General features: G+C 37.7%; 1 protein-coding gene across 1 annotated transcript in view; it reads right to left on the reverse strand.

Annotated features, from left to right (window-relative positions):
• The window catches only part of LOC132263238 (teneurin-a), a 97,126-nt gene that overhangs the window by 57,241 nt on the left and 23,090 nt on the right, over nt 1–16,795 (reverse strand). The window contains exons 3-4 of the mRNA XM_059762905.1: nt 2,707–2,886; nt 1,080–1,186 (exon numbers count right to left, since the gene is read on the reverse strand). Of these exons, the coding sequence (XP_059618888.1) occupies nt 1,080–1,186; nt 2,707–2,886 (287 nt within the window). The remainder of the gene's footprint in view (nt 1–1,079; nt 1,187–2,706; nt 2,887–16,795) is intronic.

Genomic DNA, 16,795 nt, shown 5'->3' on the forward strand with positions numbered 1-16,795 from the left:
TCAAAATTTGATCAAATGAATATCAAATTATGGGTCAAGAACAATACGCGACTTCAGAAGATCTTACGGAGATTTTTCAGCTGCACAAGAAAGGACATTTAATCAGGGAAGATATCCAGAAGGACCTCTTATTCCAGAAAGAGAGTTAAGAGCGCAATTGACAGTGTAAAAAGGTCGATTTCGCTGAATTTTGAGGGTAGTTTTAGGCGAATTCCGTGAAGGATTGTTTCCTAAGGTTCTTTCAATCCTTTTTAATACCACGAGGAACAGTTTTCATGAGTCTAGGACTAAAATGTAGCGTCAAGTCATTTTTCCACATCCATTTTTTCCATGTTTGCTCTCACAAACTCATAATATTCCACTTATTTTCGCACAAATGCGATTTTTGATTGCATTTGAATACATCCCAGGTCATCGCTAAGTCACATCACGTGCCACGCTCTGACTACACTTTGAATAGTTTTCCCTTTTTTTGGGGAGGAAAGCCAGCGGCGGGAAGAGTCTGTGCGCAACTCGGATTTTCCTGTCTTCTCATCCCCAAAGAATCTCAGCTCAGCATTTCCATTTTATCCCCCTCTGTTTTAGCATCTTCCTGGCAATTTGTTTACTTTTTCATGCTGCCGAGTTAATAACATTCAATAATTTAGTCAAATGTGCCTCTGTGCGGTGTCATTGAGGTGAGAGTCTTCCTGTCGTGGTGATAAAAACGAACTATCGCCCAGGATTTCGCTTCCAGAGCGCCAAGAAAAGCAGGGCGGAACTCCTGCAGGATGTGGTGCTAATGCTCGACAATTAGACAAAGTGTACAAAGTGGGGTTCGCCTCAGAACTGCGGGGATCAATTCTGTTCTGAGGGAAAATCCACCTCAGCGATGGCGAAAATTAAACGGACAGAGAGTGACAAAAGTGCAGCTGAGGAGGAAAGTCTTGATGAAGAAAGTTTCTTTGGCAAAACTCCTCTTTTGATGATTTTTTCTTCGTCTCTCCATCGCCACGGTGAAGTTCAGCAGGGTGGCCAAGGGGTGGGGCGTCTAACGACTGTGTGTTGCTCAAACTTGAAATAATTATTAGGGCGCATACCTGCAAAATAGGCCAACATAGCTATAAGTGCCACCGACAGGAGTATTAAGGCAATGCTGAAACATTTCCATGAGCACCTATGTTGACATCGTTTGTCTATGTGAAACCTGCAATGAGAAGAGTGAAACTCTTTAATTTCATGGGGGAGGATTTTCCTGCAGGGGCAAAAAGGGTGGTATTTTTCCTCCCTGAAAATGTGTGTGTGTGTGTAATTTTATAGCAAGCCAAAGCCATAGAGCAATTAATTGTGCCTTAATGATGATTTCGAGCTAACGTTGCTGATGATTCGACCATTTCGGATCTCCAGCCATCCCTCTGGCCCATTTAACACTGGCGGGGGTTGAAAGAGCGGGTGGGATCAAGGTATCCAAGAGAGCCAAAGGTATAATACAATTTGGCTCAATCAAACAACAATAGCGAAACACTTTAGTGTGTAATGTATATCGTTACACATAAACTTGTTTAATTGTTCACGAAAATTAAATTGTATAATATCGATTTACCCGGAGACACACAGAGAGACTTTGCTAAGGGTTTTCTGGGGCGGACAATGGAAATATAACGTTAAAACGCATTTCCGCGCAATAAAAGCAAAATAATAATCATGACATTTGCTGAGAGAGAGAGGAAGAAAAACCCTTAAGGTTATTAACAGTGGAATGGCAAAGGTGACAAAGAAGAAGCCATAATTTTTCACTTTTTTTGCAGGGAAAATTAAATTTGCACTGTGAAGTAATAAATTAACAACCCCAGATGAATAAACTTCCTGGAAAACCTCCTCAAAGCAAATTTGATGATCGGGTTTTTTGTCTGTCTTCAGCGTCTTTAAAGATTCTTTAATAGAATAAAAGCATTTCCAGGAAAATTACTCAATTTGCCTTATTAAATCTTGTGGTGTTGTTGTGATAAATTGAAGTACATATCATGAAATCCATTAGTATTTCCCATTAAATTTCCAGTTTCTCCCTGCATAAATTTGAGTGTATTTATTTTATATTTCAGCGCGTATTTATGCAGCGTCTATGTTGGTCTGTTTATGGTTAGAGAGTGAGAGAGAGAGGTAATATTTATTCAACAATTATTTTACCATTATGCGCGCCTCTAAACTCAATTTCAATTCATAATTGATTGTGTTTGAAGACAAATATCTAATAATATTAATGGAAGTCAGTCTATTATGTGTTTGCTTTTTGGGAGAGGAGCGCTTTGGGATCCAAACACCGAATCCGTGTAAATAGAGTGTGTCTGAAAGCGCGCGACTCCGGATGTGGCCAAAAACACGGCCTTTAAGTAACAATAATCACAGCAAGAATAAAAGCTCAAATCCGTGGTGCGCACAAAAGAAATCCGACAAGCAATTTAACAGCCGAAATAGACTTTAATAGTGTTTATTTGGGGAGTTCTCCACACATATATACAACACAGTATTTTCTGGATTATTTATACCACTTTCCATCGCTTATTTTGGCTGTGCTGTAAACGCACAGAGTCAAATTTATCAATCAGACAGAGCCACTTGAGCCTCTACGTTGGGCATTGTTGCCGAAAAAAGGTCTATCAACCTCTTCGGCCAATGCATAAAATATGCATGGGCGCGTGCGGGGGTGTTATTAATGATGGATTTTACCTTGAGGGCGAGTAGGGTGAGTAGTGCGGCGCATGTCCTGAATGGGATGTTCGCAGGGGAAAGACTGGCATCACGAGGGGCGACGTTCCGCCCAATTGACAATGGGATCCCTGTGCATTGTTGGCGTTCGTCATACCCTGTGACATCTGCTGCTGTCCCGACTGCAGTGGAGCAGCGAGCCTGGAATGGCGAAGGAAGAAACACACATTAATCACATGAACTCTCTCTCTCTCTGCCTCCCTTTTTGTTCCTTTGGTCCTGAGAGGAGTTAGAGATTTCGCACATTATTCTAATTGTTAGGCACAAAACACCAACAGAATTTGCATTGCTTTTTGCTCAGTTAAAACAATTAGTTTGCTCAGTAAATACAGTATTTCCAAATGGAAAATTGACTATTTTCAATGGTGTCCTAAGCTAATTCTTGCCACTGGAATTCAACGGGTGAAACGAAAACTGCGAAAAGTCGATTTTTCATCGTTTTTCGCTGCACAATTTTCTAAGAAAAATAATTCTAGAACTTTAGAACATTGAATTGAAATTAAATATTTGAAAAGAATTCATGACAAGTCTGAAAAGTTGGTTTTTTTTAGAACTTTTTAGGATAAAATGTATTCAAAGACTGTTAAAAAAAAACGTTTTTGGAGAGAAATATTGTTTGTTTTTTGAGTTTTTCAATAAAACTTTCAATAAATACCAATAAAATCAACTAGAATATTCACAAAATAATTTTTTCAGGGCAATATTAGCGCTTTAACGGACGATTTGAAGATGTATTGAGGTTTAATTCAATTGGTCTGTTTTCGATTTGGTTTTCGAAGAATTAATTTTGTTACTATTTTTGCTGTTTGGTCAGTAAAATATTGACCAATTTACCATGAATGTTTAATCCTGAATGACGGTTAAATCAATCTCTATTTAGAGAGTTTGAAAGCATCTAAAAATTCAGTTAAAAACTTCCCAATTTGGCCTTTTCACCTTGGCCAGTGCATAACAAAAGCGTGTCAGTTCGTCCAAAATGCGATTAGACTTCACTTGACTCTCAGAAATTTAATGAAGATTGACAAATTTGGTGGATCGCAGCACTTTGGCTGCATTATTATTGAAGTCTGTGTGAAGTGTCGAGGAGATGAGTCGTTAACATCTTTCTCTCTCAGCCAATATGAGATAATCCTGTCTCGGGCTCATGTGCAAGTGAAATGGGGTCGTAAAAAGGGAAAATAGGAAACTTCAATCATGCTTGATAACTTATTTATTTAAGATCGTGTTGATAATGCGGGCGTTCAATCGATATGTCGGGGGTGAATTAATTGTCGACATGGGGAGTGAAACAATGGAGGGTTGGTGCAATGAAAGTTATTATTGGAGGGCTGATTTTGATCTCTCTCTCTCTCTGCCAGCACTTTAGTGAAATCCCCAGCTTTCACTGGCGAAAGGAATTTCCGCTTCTTGTGGCAAAAACTCCTTCAAGTTTATCAGCGCTTTCTCGGAGTTGATTGTGTGGAATCGCGGCGGAAGCACTCAAATTGATACAAGAGTGTTATCAAATAATTGCATTGAATTATTTGTCCTGCTCGTCTTCTTTTTTCACTCCCTCGCGCGCGCGGAACATGATAAACTTTCGCAGAGAGACACCCGAAGCCATTGCCATCCTCACCCTTGGCGCCAATAAATTTTTAAATCGATTTTCTTGTAAGGAAAAATTCTCCATCACTCTTGTCGAGTGGGGCGCCCTTTTTTGCAGCGCCACTTTCTCCCCCAACACCCGCCCAGCCTGAGAAAACAACCTCAAAATACACCAATTGCAAACTTCATCTCGAGGAAGTTTTCCCTCATCGCTCTTCGCCGCCACCCTCTGGGCGCCCATGGCTCTGGGGGTGGGGGGGTGAAAGGGGTTCGGCAGCTCAGGCGAAATGCCCCCAGCCAACACACATGGTGCACAGTGCGATGATACGGCTCTCGGTGTCTCATAAATATCCCCACGATGTATTTACTTGGCGGAAAAAATAAACAGCCTGTGACTAATTAAAGTTCCAATTTGTTTTATTAAACATTTTCAGATAAATTATGGCGATGGGGGAATGGTGACACGGGAAAAGCCACCCTCAGACCAGGTACTTTCCTCAGGGATCGTGGCAGAGCGTCTCATATTTGTTCAACAACAAGAGGAGAAGCGATAAAGTTTGACGTTGGAAAAAGGTTCACTCGCTTCTTCACTCCATGGAGATGTAAATCGGAGATTGTGTCGCTGGCGACACTTTGGGTGGCCAGAATGAAATCATATAAGATCTTATGTTGAAAAAAGAGAAGAAGAAGAGCTGTTGAGAATATCGACATTCTATATGACTTTCCAGAGAGAATACAGAAATTATGATTGCAAATGGGCTCTGATAAACGGAAAGATGTCAATTCACAAGGGGGAGATAATACAGCCAGAAATAGTGTACAGTTCAACAGAAGTACTTAAGAAGTGAAAGTGTTTGAAAACTTACAATCTTCCTTTCCAGCATGCTTATTTTCCCAGAAAATCAACTCGATTCATTGGATTTCGTTTGAATTGTACGGAGAAACCATAATTTTCTAGGTTATGTCACGAATTACGGACGGATTTAGTGAATATTTCTCATTCTATCTCATTAATTCTTATTCTAAAGTCGCCAAGATTGCTAAATATGAGCAGAATTAGGCATTTTCGAGCATTTGATGTCAAGAAACCCCGCAATTTCTATTGCAAACGAACATAACCTCAAAAAGAGTATTATGAACTTGGATAATGGATATTTACAACAATTTCTGCACGATTTTGACTCTGAATCAGCAATTTTAACATCAGAAAAGCTTCCATTAAAAGTTTTTTACTCATTATTTATCTCAATTTGTCTGTAGAAACAATAATTTTCTAGGTAATGTCACGAATCACCGCGAATCACAGACACATTTAGTCAATTTTCGCATTATAAATCATCAATTCTTATGCTAAAGTTGTCAAGATTGCTAATGATTGGCAAAATAATGTATTTTCAAGCCTAAAACATTGCTTTCCCTTATCTTTGATGCCAGAAAACACTGCAAATTTAGTTGAAGACAAACATAACCTCAAAAAGAGTATTATTGAGTTGAAAAATGTTCATTCAGACCACTTTCTGCAATGATTTTGACTCTGAATTAGCAATTTTGTATTAAAAATTTCATTTTATCACCCAGAAAGCTTCTTTTAGTGATATTTTTGAGGTTATGGTCGGAAAAGATGCTCAAAAAAGCGGTTTGAAGTGGATTTTTACATAAATATCGCAAGTGATGTACAGATTAAGAGCGTCTTATCTCCCCCTTGATAATGAGTGATGCTTTTCTATTGAAAATTCATGAAGTTTATTGAATTTTGATGGATGAATAAATTTAATGAATAATAATGCACTCTGAGGCTGAGAAAACAGCCGCTGCGACTCTCACTTCTTCAGCCACTTTGGTAAGAATCTGTGTGCAATTCTTCTTCTCCGTGTGAGCGTTGAAAATAGATAACTTTCGTCGCAACAACATTATATTTTATTAGTTATAACGCCGCGGAGGAGGAAAGTTATCAGAGAAAAAAAAAATGGAAGAAGAAACTTTCCATGGTGGAAGCGTCATGATTTTTAGTAATATCATCGTAAAACAATAAAATTTAAATTCTTGCAATTTTTGCCCGCCTCATTCTCACCATCCAGTTTCCAAACAGCCAAAGTTGGGCGTTTTATTGATCAAGAATTTATTGCTTTCTCTCTTTCTCGTCCCAGTGAAAATATCCATTCTCTTTTTTTAATGCTCTCGAAGAATCTTCTCTCGGTGACTCTGTCGATGTGGTTTTGTGGCGGGTAATAAAAGGTTGATGGATTTTTCACGATTTCAATCTCGTATGATATTTTAATCGCGGATAAATCAATGGCGAGTGGCTGCAAAAGGTGGCTGAGCAGCGATGAGGAACGCGTGGTGTCTTGTTAGGGAGGAAAATTCAGGATGATATGTGACAAAGCAGCAAAGTTTGGGGGCTGTTTAGAATTTGCGTAATTTCCTTGCTCGTCAGGCCTGGGATTCATCGTCATCATAATTATCACATGGCGGTCGTGTTGCTCGTAATGACGTGGAATAAAGTCCATTTTGGGGTGACATTATTGATGAGCTTTCGCTTCATTATACTGCGAAGCATTTCTGCCGGGCCGAAGCTCTTGTGTGTGTGTGGGTGCTTTTCGCCACCCCAAACGGCAAACAATGGAGTCTACTAGACCGTGAATTATACTATTTGGACGACAACACTCTCTCTCTCCGAAGGCCTCTTATTGTGTGTCCTCTTATGGAAAAATGCCTACATAAATAATTTTAATCCTCCGCCTGTTTGCCAGCGGAATATTTTCGCGTATAAATCACTTTAATATGGGTGATAATCAAAAGGTAATCAAGTACAGTTGTCGGTTTGTTTTGCGCGCACTGTCAAATTCCAAAAGGAGAGTTGCGCTTGAGAATGTAAACAGGATTAGAAATGTTCAGCAATTTTCACAGAAATGCTGCTTTTGCGGAATTGTTTACACAATTTTACGCATTTGTGAAAAGCCCAGCGGCGCTTTCTCTGGCGCTACAAGTTGCAAGAAATTGGGCGAATAAAAAATTAAGACGCTCAGCGCGATTATGTCTTGAAATAGAAAGATTCCTTCGTGGGTGAATTGAATGTATTTCCACCCACTGATTTCATATGAATATAAACCCATTATTGAGTGTACTGAAATTACACTGGCTGAGCCTAAAATTAAAATCATGTTCAATGTAATGTGCGGTGAAACTGAATCCAGCGATTCTAATTAAAAATTAACAACTGAAATCGAACACGTATTTTTAACACCCAAACCGTGTTTAATTATTTTCATCGGCGGCAGTTTTGGGACAAAGGAACACATCCTATCAAACATTAATGAAGCCAGTGTGTGTCAAGTAACATGATTTTAATTACCTATGAAATAATCAGTGAAAAATTGCACACATCCGAATTAAATATTAAATCTCTGTCTGGGTTTTGGTTTGCGCCAAGGGGCAAGTCACAAGGCGACTTTTGAGGAAATTCTCTAATCAAACAATCAATTATTTGAATAAAATAATAATAAAAAAAATTATTTTCTCAAGTAGAATTACAAAATAATCAAAATCCTGAATTAAATAAGAAAAAAAAAGAATATTTTCCCAAGTAAAATTACAAAATAATCCAAAAATAATAAGAAATTGTATGAAATAATTGGTTTTTGATCAATTATTCAAAAAATAATCCGAATTTTGTATGAAATTATCGATTTTTTATCAAATATTCAGAAAATAATCAAAAAATAATCAGAATTTGAATTTCAATCACAAATAATCAAAAAATAATCAGAATTTTGTATGAAATAATCAAAATTTGAGTACAATAATCACGAATAATCAGAAAGAAAATGATTGAATACTCACAAAGTTGGTCTCAACTTGGTGAGTGACTGTCCCCTTGATTTTCGCCAGGTGAAAGGAAATCAATTTGTCTGCGGGTTAATCGCACGGGAGAAAAGCATTCCGATTGGCAATTTGATCTTGACGGTCGCGCAAATTGCATGCGGCAAAAAGGATATTCTGGGGAGCTCAGTTGTGTGTGGAGAGAATCTCTCCCACCCACAATAATTTCATTTAGTTGGAGAGTTTAAATTAAACATGGAACAATATGTACTTATGCTTGTACTTTGCTACATGCCAGAGTATTTCATTTACACAAATTTGCAACTTTATTATCAAATCTGGGGGAAAATGCTGGGGATGAAAATTTCCAGTTGGCACCCATTACCATCACCAACCACTTTGGAATAATTTTCGACTAACATTAAATAAACATACGAGGGCTATAAATGAAAACAATGCAATGTGTTAAATGGATTTGTGCCGCTCCTCGCCTCTCGGCCATGAATGCGTATTCGGGTGACCCTTGAGCCAAGTCTCTGGGGGGGTGCAGAAGCGGGTCGGCGGGGGTGGCTTAATGTGTGCGGCCTGCAGTAATGACGTGGGTGGGTCACTCTGGGCTCAGAGTGCAGCGAACGACCTGCATTCATTGCCCGAGATTTACCACCTTCGCTCACGACACCCTTCTTTTCGCCACCCCAGCGACATGTTCCCCCGGCTTTAATAGGTTCAGCACACGAAAATGACACCCATTCGAGCATTCCGAAGGCTCATGGTGAATTCTGAACGGAGAAAAGCGTCGCATTTCAGCTGCCAAATTAAACAACACACTTCTCTCAGCACAATAAGTGCATTTCAGCACAAAGTAATTACACATCTTTTCCAGTGTGAATCTCAGGCCTTGACTTGGGTTGACCCTTATTTAAAATTTATATGAGTTCTATTTCAGAAACAGCACAAACTGCGTCTCAATCGTAGACCAAGGAGGAGATATTATTCTTTGCATTTTTCTAGGCAATGTTGGGGATTTAAGACAAATTTTGGCACCTAAAAATATCATTGAATTTTGCATTTTCTAGTACAATAGTAATGAAATCTGTTGAAAATCACAAGATTTCTGTATTTAAACTCATGTTAATTACGCTAAGACTGATCATAACCTCAAAAATATTGTTTTATGATGCAAAATTGTCAATTTCAAGAGCTTTTTGATTGATTTTCTACTCTAAAATAGCAAATTTCAGCTCATTGTCGATTAGTCTTGCCTTTAAAATGTTCAGAATGAGTGAATGAAGAAATTTTTAGGTTATGTTTCAAAATACATCCAAAATACCGAAAACTTCAAATATTCCTTAAACACTATTTCTCCGGACGTTTTCAGAGTCGCACAAGTGACAAAAAAAGAGTCTTAAATTTGAGGTTAGAAAAATCTATAACAGTTCAGTCGTATTATCTCCCCCTTGGTGTCGATCTGCTTAGAATATCCCATCAAATGTTTCACCGTCGTCATTCAGGACTTCTTTCAGACTTTTTCCTGAAACGTGACTATTGATTTGTCGCGAGAATTTGCAATTTCCCCAAAAGTTTAATGTCCTTTCACTCTCTTTGTCTCCCTTTCGCATTTCCAGCAATTTTCCAATCGATAAATCTCCGCTGTTTGGCGAATTATCGAATGCCAAATAACACGAGCATGTATAAATTGGAAAATTTGAAAATATCAGTCAAAATCTCTGATAAGTTGGCAATAATAACAAATTACAGGTGATTATTTGTGCCACGCAATAATCAGCTGCATAGTTTAGTTCTTTCAATGCGCACAACATTGATTTTCATCGCAATTTAAGGGTATTTCGTGTTGAATTTTTAACCGCGAGATATTGAATAATTGAGCAGGGAAAATGGCCAGTGACAAAAAGTCCGCAATTGGTTGCCAATAAATAAGAGTGACCCTATTTGGTCAGCTGTAAATCAATAGAGTCGCGATCAGATATGCAGGTGAAGTTGTGCATCGCCAATATTTCCACTGCGAAGCACACAAAATTCTGCATCACAACATTAATAAAGTGTGAGTGTCAATGCAAATACCATTAGCACCCCTTTTCCCTCCCCCCTGAAATATATTAACTCAAATCGCCCCCAAATTTCTCCGTCTCAGACCCTCTCTAAGTGGTGGCTTTGTGCCATTGGATCCCTGTGGAATTCACCCTCTATTCAATATTTCCACATCGATTTGCGTTTGCATATATAGCGGAATTTTATATGCCATCCCTTATTTTAGCATCAGTCGTTATTGGACGATGGGCAGAGGCAGAAATGCCAAACATTCATCACAATCTTAATGCCTGTGATGATCGCTGAGGAAAAAGCGTATAATAAATCGAATAAATGCTCTGGACACGCTATTTCACTCGGCAATCATTCCACCCGATGAACATTTGAAAGATATCAAACAGCGAAAACATTATGAATATTGAACATAACCGGGGCAATCTTGCCTCTGTGCAATATTTGTCCAGAGCCAAAGGACGAAGTCCCGAATGGAGAGTCATCGATGTGAAAAATTGGCGAAATGAAAAGATAGAATTTTCCAGAGTGGAAAAATCCTCTTTTATGGTAAGAAGGTTTTTCTTTTCTCTGTGGGAGAAAGTTATTTTGGAGAAATTAATTTCTCCCAAAAAAACCCAACCAAACGCTCGCAGGGGTGTTTTAATTTTGAATTCACAGCCACAGTCGAAAAATCATCGTTGAAGAGGCCAAAAATTGTTCTCTTTTCATCCCCTCCCTCACATCAGGGAGAAAAGGGGATCAAGTCAAACCCAAATTTTCTCTCTTTATTTTTTTTCATCTTCGTGTGTTTTTCCCCTCTATTGAGGCACACAATCCCAAAACAAATCCCTCAATTACAAATAAAACCTTCATAAACTTTTCACAATTACAAAAGATTTACAACCGTTCATAATGCTCATCCACCCATTTCCTTCCGACCCAATTCCAATTCACAATCCCTCCCTTTTCTGCTCCTTTTCTCCTGCCTCTGTGTGTGTGTTTTTTTAAACAAATATACAGCATTCCGCCGTAATGATTCTCTACGATGATCCTGCATTCGAGGATATTCTCAATCGTCCTTCGGAATATTTTGCCTCAAATTCCACTTCATGCGACTTTTTTCTACATAATTAATTTTTTAACATGGAATCAAGGAGCAGATATTACGGTCGGAAGTGGTGTACAGCTTTACAGGCAGTTGAAAGGAAGAATATTTGAACAAATTGAGGCATTTTCAGAATTATTTCGCCTAGAAAAATCAATTTGATCGCAGTTTTTAGGTTATGTGATTGATTTCAAACAGATTCTGTCGCTTTTATAACGACTTAAAATCATCGAATTCTTGTTTAAGCTGAGAATTTTTCTCTTTTCTTAGCAGAATTGAGCATTTGCGCACGAAAAATACTCCAGATTTGTTAAAAAAAAGCCAAAAAATAATCATAACCTCAAAAATGTCTTAAAGAACTCTCTTTGCTGAGTGATTTTCACAATTTTTGCTCTGAAAAGGCAAATTTAACCTCATTATTCAGTGGAAACATTGTGTTTTTCGCTATCTTTAGTCATTTTCAGGCTTTAAGTATTTATTTAAGCCGAATTTATAACCTCACAATTTGGTCAAAAGTATTTTTTGAAGACCAAACTAGGAAATCATGACGGAAATTGTTCAAGAACAAATCGAGCGATGGAAAATGCCTTCAGAAGTTCCCATTATTTCCCCCTTGCATGGATTTCTGGAGAGACTTCTCGAATGTCGTCTGCAAATGGTTCAATATTTCCCAACAGCGGAGAGTTTATTAGTGTCTCTTAAAGTAAGAGCCATCGATTGATGGTGAATTGGAAATTGCCATGTGAGTCCCCCATGAAAATTAATATCTCTTTTAATGCTTCAGAGCAGAAATGAGGGTTTTCTGCGCCCGTTCGGGTGAAATCTGATGATATTCTATGAATTTTATGTTCGCATTTTCATCACAAAACATTTAGAGATTCTCGAAATACGAACCATTTTTTTTCCATAATAGAGATAGAAATAAAACTAAAACCCCAAAGTAATTGGATTCGTTAAAATGTGAAGCGCGTGATTGCGAAAAAGTCCAACTTGGCCTGGAGGTGAAAGGTCAACATTACAATATATACATATATTCTGGAGGGAAAAAGAAGTCCATTTAACGCATGACTTAAAGAAAAAAAACAGTCGTATAAATGGCAACGAACGCATTTTTAGCATTCTCTCTCGCCTCTCAGTTTATGTAAATGAGTAATTGTGTGAAATTCATTTTCCTCTCACTGCGTGATTTGCCCTCATACATCTCCACGTGAGAAGTATAAAATGTTTGTGTCAACAAATTACAATATATCACGGTGGATTTTAGAAGCTTTCTCGCCTATTTTTCATCTCTGCCATTTCATGTCTCCTTCCGGCGGGGGGGTGGTGGAAGAGGGGCGCAGGCGGACTTTCGGCGGGGCAAATTAAGTTGAAGAATTGCAATTCAGCGAGGTGAATACACGGGAATGCATGCGATGGGGCGAAATTTGAGTGCCTGGCACGTTGCCATTGCACAAATCCTCCCCTTGTTTTCGGCCAAAATGCTACACTTTGTCCTCCTCCCCGTCACAGCCCTGCATATATTGGATTGCCACCGGACAATCCTCGCGCGACCACTGTCATTTCAACGCCGAAGGAGTGCGTGTTTGAATTATTTCACTAATTACAACCGCGCAGGAAATTATTTTGCAAATTGAACACACCGATCAACTGTCACTGGCAATTAATTAGCGATTGACGAGTTACATCAAATCGCAATTGAACGTCCCTCATGACGACTGATAAACACAGGAGAGCGAGACTCCTTCCGGCAAGAAGGTTTATTGTGTCTAAAAGCGTTATGATTAACCGATGTGACAGTTGCAATTTGAATTGGGGAATGTAAACAAAGAGTTCAGGAGTAAAATTAAAAATCGTTGAGCAAAAATTCGGCAATTAAGGACATATGTAGGTCCTTCCGAATCCTAGATTTTGTAGTACAAGTTTTGAAAATTAAAGTTAACCATAATTTTGAGCTCAACATCAAAACTTTAAAACAGAATATCTTAAAAACAAGACAGCGCATTTTCTTTAAATTTCAGTATGTTGTAGTCCAAGTCAGGAAGTCTCTAAAAACACGTAATAACGTTGTTGTTGAAACAATAGAACTGGAGTAATTGCGGTTTAAAGTTTTGATTTTGTATGTGTTATAAGTTCAGTTCTATTCGTTCTATTTGTCCGATCCTAATAATTTTGGGTTCGTTGGAAAGCTCTTGAAAGACTCTACAACTTGTTAGAACAACAAAAGTTTATCTGACCACCGCTAGAGACGCTGGTATCAATGATAATATTTTAAGATATTTTCATAGTCAAGATTGAGACGTTTCCAAAGTGTGGTTATACTTTTCTGTCAAAGGTTTAAAACCATCAAAGTTTTGGCTGTTTGAAATATTAAAGGGGCAAATCACAAGGCGATTTTTGAGGAAACTCAGTGTTCTCCAATCAAATAATCAATTATTTGAGTTAAATAATCAAAAAATGATGATTTTCCCAAGTAAAATTGAAAAATAATCAAATTTTGAATAAAATAATTTTAAAAAATGAATATTTTCTCAAATAAAATTACAAAAAATCAAAATAACCAAATATTGAATTAAATAATTAGAAAAAAAGAATATTTACTCAAGTAAATTTTGAAAAATTATCATATTTTAAATAAAATAATCAAAAAATGATTATTTTCCCAAGTAGAATTGAAAAATAATCAAATTTTGAATAAAATAATAATAAGAGAATAAATATTTTCAAAAGTAAAATAGAAAAATATTCAAATTCTACATGAAATATAAAAAAAAGTTTTTTTTCAATCAATCAATCAGAATATTCATAATTATTCAATTATATTCAAAATTTTGAAAAAAAAATATTCAGAAAATAATCAAAAAATAATCCAAATTTTGTATGAAATGATCAAAATTTGTAAAAATCAAAAATAATAAGTTATGATTTTTATTCAAATTTTGATTATTTTTTGATTATAATAAAAAAAATCAGAATTTTTTTTTCAAATAATCAATTTTTAATCGAATATTCAGAAAATAATCAAAATTTGAGTAATTAATCACAAAGTTAATGATCTCAACTTGCAGAGTGATTTTCCCCTTGGAAATATTGGTTTTAAAATTGAGTTCGCTACATTTCGAGTTGTTTGTGTCCTTTTGCGCTGCAAATATTCAAAGGCAACATTGTCAGTCGCCGGACACTTGCCCATCCCTCTCAATTCCCAGGCTCGTGCCTCTGCTTGAACATTCTGATGGGATTATCTGGAGGAAGAGCGCTCCAGACGATGGTGCGTAATATGATTTAAATAGCATTAAGGTCCTTGCGACGCACTCGAGAGAAGATGACTGCGGACGAGGAGCGTTCTGTAATGAATTTTTAACAAGTTTGTCATCTCCCTTGACCTTTGAGCTCCCATTTCGCTTTTGGCTTGGGCGCCATGGAAGAAGGCGACCTTATGGAGATTACCTCAAATGCCGAATGTGCATAAATTACTGGCGCGATGTGAAACTTTTTCCACCCCTCCGCAAAACTTGACGCTATATACATATATTTCGCATATCCTTGCGCCAAAGTTGCGCGAAATACACACTCTCGAAGCATGACATTAAAAGGCCATTTGATGGAGTGGGTGACACTTGGAAAATCTCTCCGAAAACCCCCCAATTAATCACTTGTTTTGAAGGGAATTTTGACAAAATTATTTGATAAGTGGAGAATTTATTGCACCTGCAGAAAATTGCCACTCGCCGTGGTGGAATTACACGCGACTGAGGGACACTAAATCAAGCTGCAAGGAGCGCTTGGTGACACAGAGATATCATTTACCATCGCTATACAAATGATAATTAAAGTATCAACATAATTAATGTGGCAGATTAAAACATTACTCCTTTGTTCGCTCTCAACTACATAGTGTTTGAGGGGAAGGGGGGGGGGAAAGAGATTCAACATTTGCGAGCTTTTCTCACGACTCTATATTTTATGTATGTGTGTTGCTGCCTTCCGGGCTAATTGCCGTCGTTGACAGGTGAAAGACCTCAAATCGATATTCATCCAGGGATGAATGGTTATTATCAAGGGGGAAATAACATTATCAGAAGTGGTGTACAGCTCAGCAGAAGTACTTTAGAAGCGGAAGTGTTGAAAAACTTACAATTTTCCCTTTCTGTGTGCTTCTTTTACAGTCAAATTACCCCAATTCGTCCGAAAAAACAATCATTTTCTAGGTTATGTCGCAAATTACGCATTTTAGCACATATATTCTTATGCTAAAGTCGCTAAGATTGCTTATCATTGGCAGAATTAGGGATTTTCATTCGATAAACATTGTTTTTCTGAAGCTTTGATGCCAAGAAACTCTGAAAATTGTGTTTCAAGCGAACATAACCTCAAAAATAGTCATTTTGGGCCTGGAAAATGTTCATTTAGACTACTTTCTGCCCAATTTTCACTCTAAATCAGTAATTTTGAGTTAAAAAATTGATTTTATCAACCAGAAAGCTTGTAATTGGAGTCTTTTAAGATCTCTTAGTGATATTTTTGAGGTTATGATCAGAAAAGATGCTTATAAAAGCGATTTTAAGTGAATTTTTACAGAAATATCGCATGGAATCTTGTGAATGATTGTGAAAACAGTCAAAAATTTCAAATTGTTGGAGGTTTTGTACAGGTTAAGAGCATATTATCTCCCCCTTGATTATTACGGAATATTTTTTAAGTGCAAAATTAGTCGTTTTAGGACTTTAGAATTTGCTGTGCAGCACTTACTCTATTCCTGGGAAGTGATCTGATTCTACTGGATCCTTATATGTCAGGACATACCTGCAAAGAGAGGAGAAAAAGGGGAGAAGCATGAGTAAAAAGAGTATAAATTTCCATATTTCGCTTGTCAATTGTCTTTCTGGCCCTCTTCGTGACCTCAGAAGTCGAGCAACGAAAAGGGGCGACACTTATCTGTCCACAATTTCTTCTTATGCCTCAATCATGCACTTTTTCTTTGGATCGCCCAGAGGCAAAAAGTCGCATGTGACTGTGCACAAGATAAGGTATAACACATATTTCCATTTGAATGGTGAAAAGGCACTTTTGGTGTGTTCCCAGAGAGAAAAGTCGTCACGCGAAGTTAAGCAATTCCGTTTGAGATCACATCAAAAGATTGTCTTTCAACCCCCCGACAATGATGTCCAGCGTCACAAAGTCCTCAATTATTTGCGCTCTGATGGCTGAACTTTTTTCCTCTCCTTTTCCCATTCACAGGATGCTCTTTTTCCCCAACACCCCAAAAATATTCCGCCGCCTCTCCTGTCATAGGCTTTCACAGCACAGAAGTTTTTGCGCCTGCAACTAATCCATCCCCGTCGCCAAATGCGCCCGCAAAACCATTGGGGAAAATGGGGAAAATCCTGGGGCTTTTGACTTATATTCCCGGATATTTGCTCACATGGCTGAAGGTGTGTCGTTTGCAATTTTTATGCTCTGTACAATTGAAAGCGCCGCGGGAAAAAATGCGGCGCTGAAAGA

This window comes from Phlebotomus argentipes, unplaced genomic scaffold, assembly GCF_947086385.1.
Source record: "Phlebotomus argentipes unplaced genomic scaffold, Phlebotomus argentipes genome assembly contig_15, whole genome shotgun sequence".
Classification (NCBI taxonomy): Eukaryota; Metazoa; Arthropoda; class Insecta; order Diptera; family Psychodidae; genus Phlebotomus; species Phlebotomus argentipes.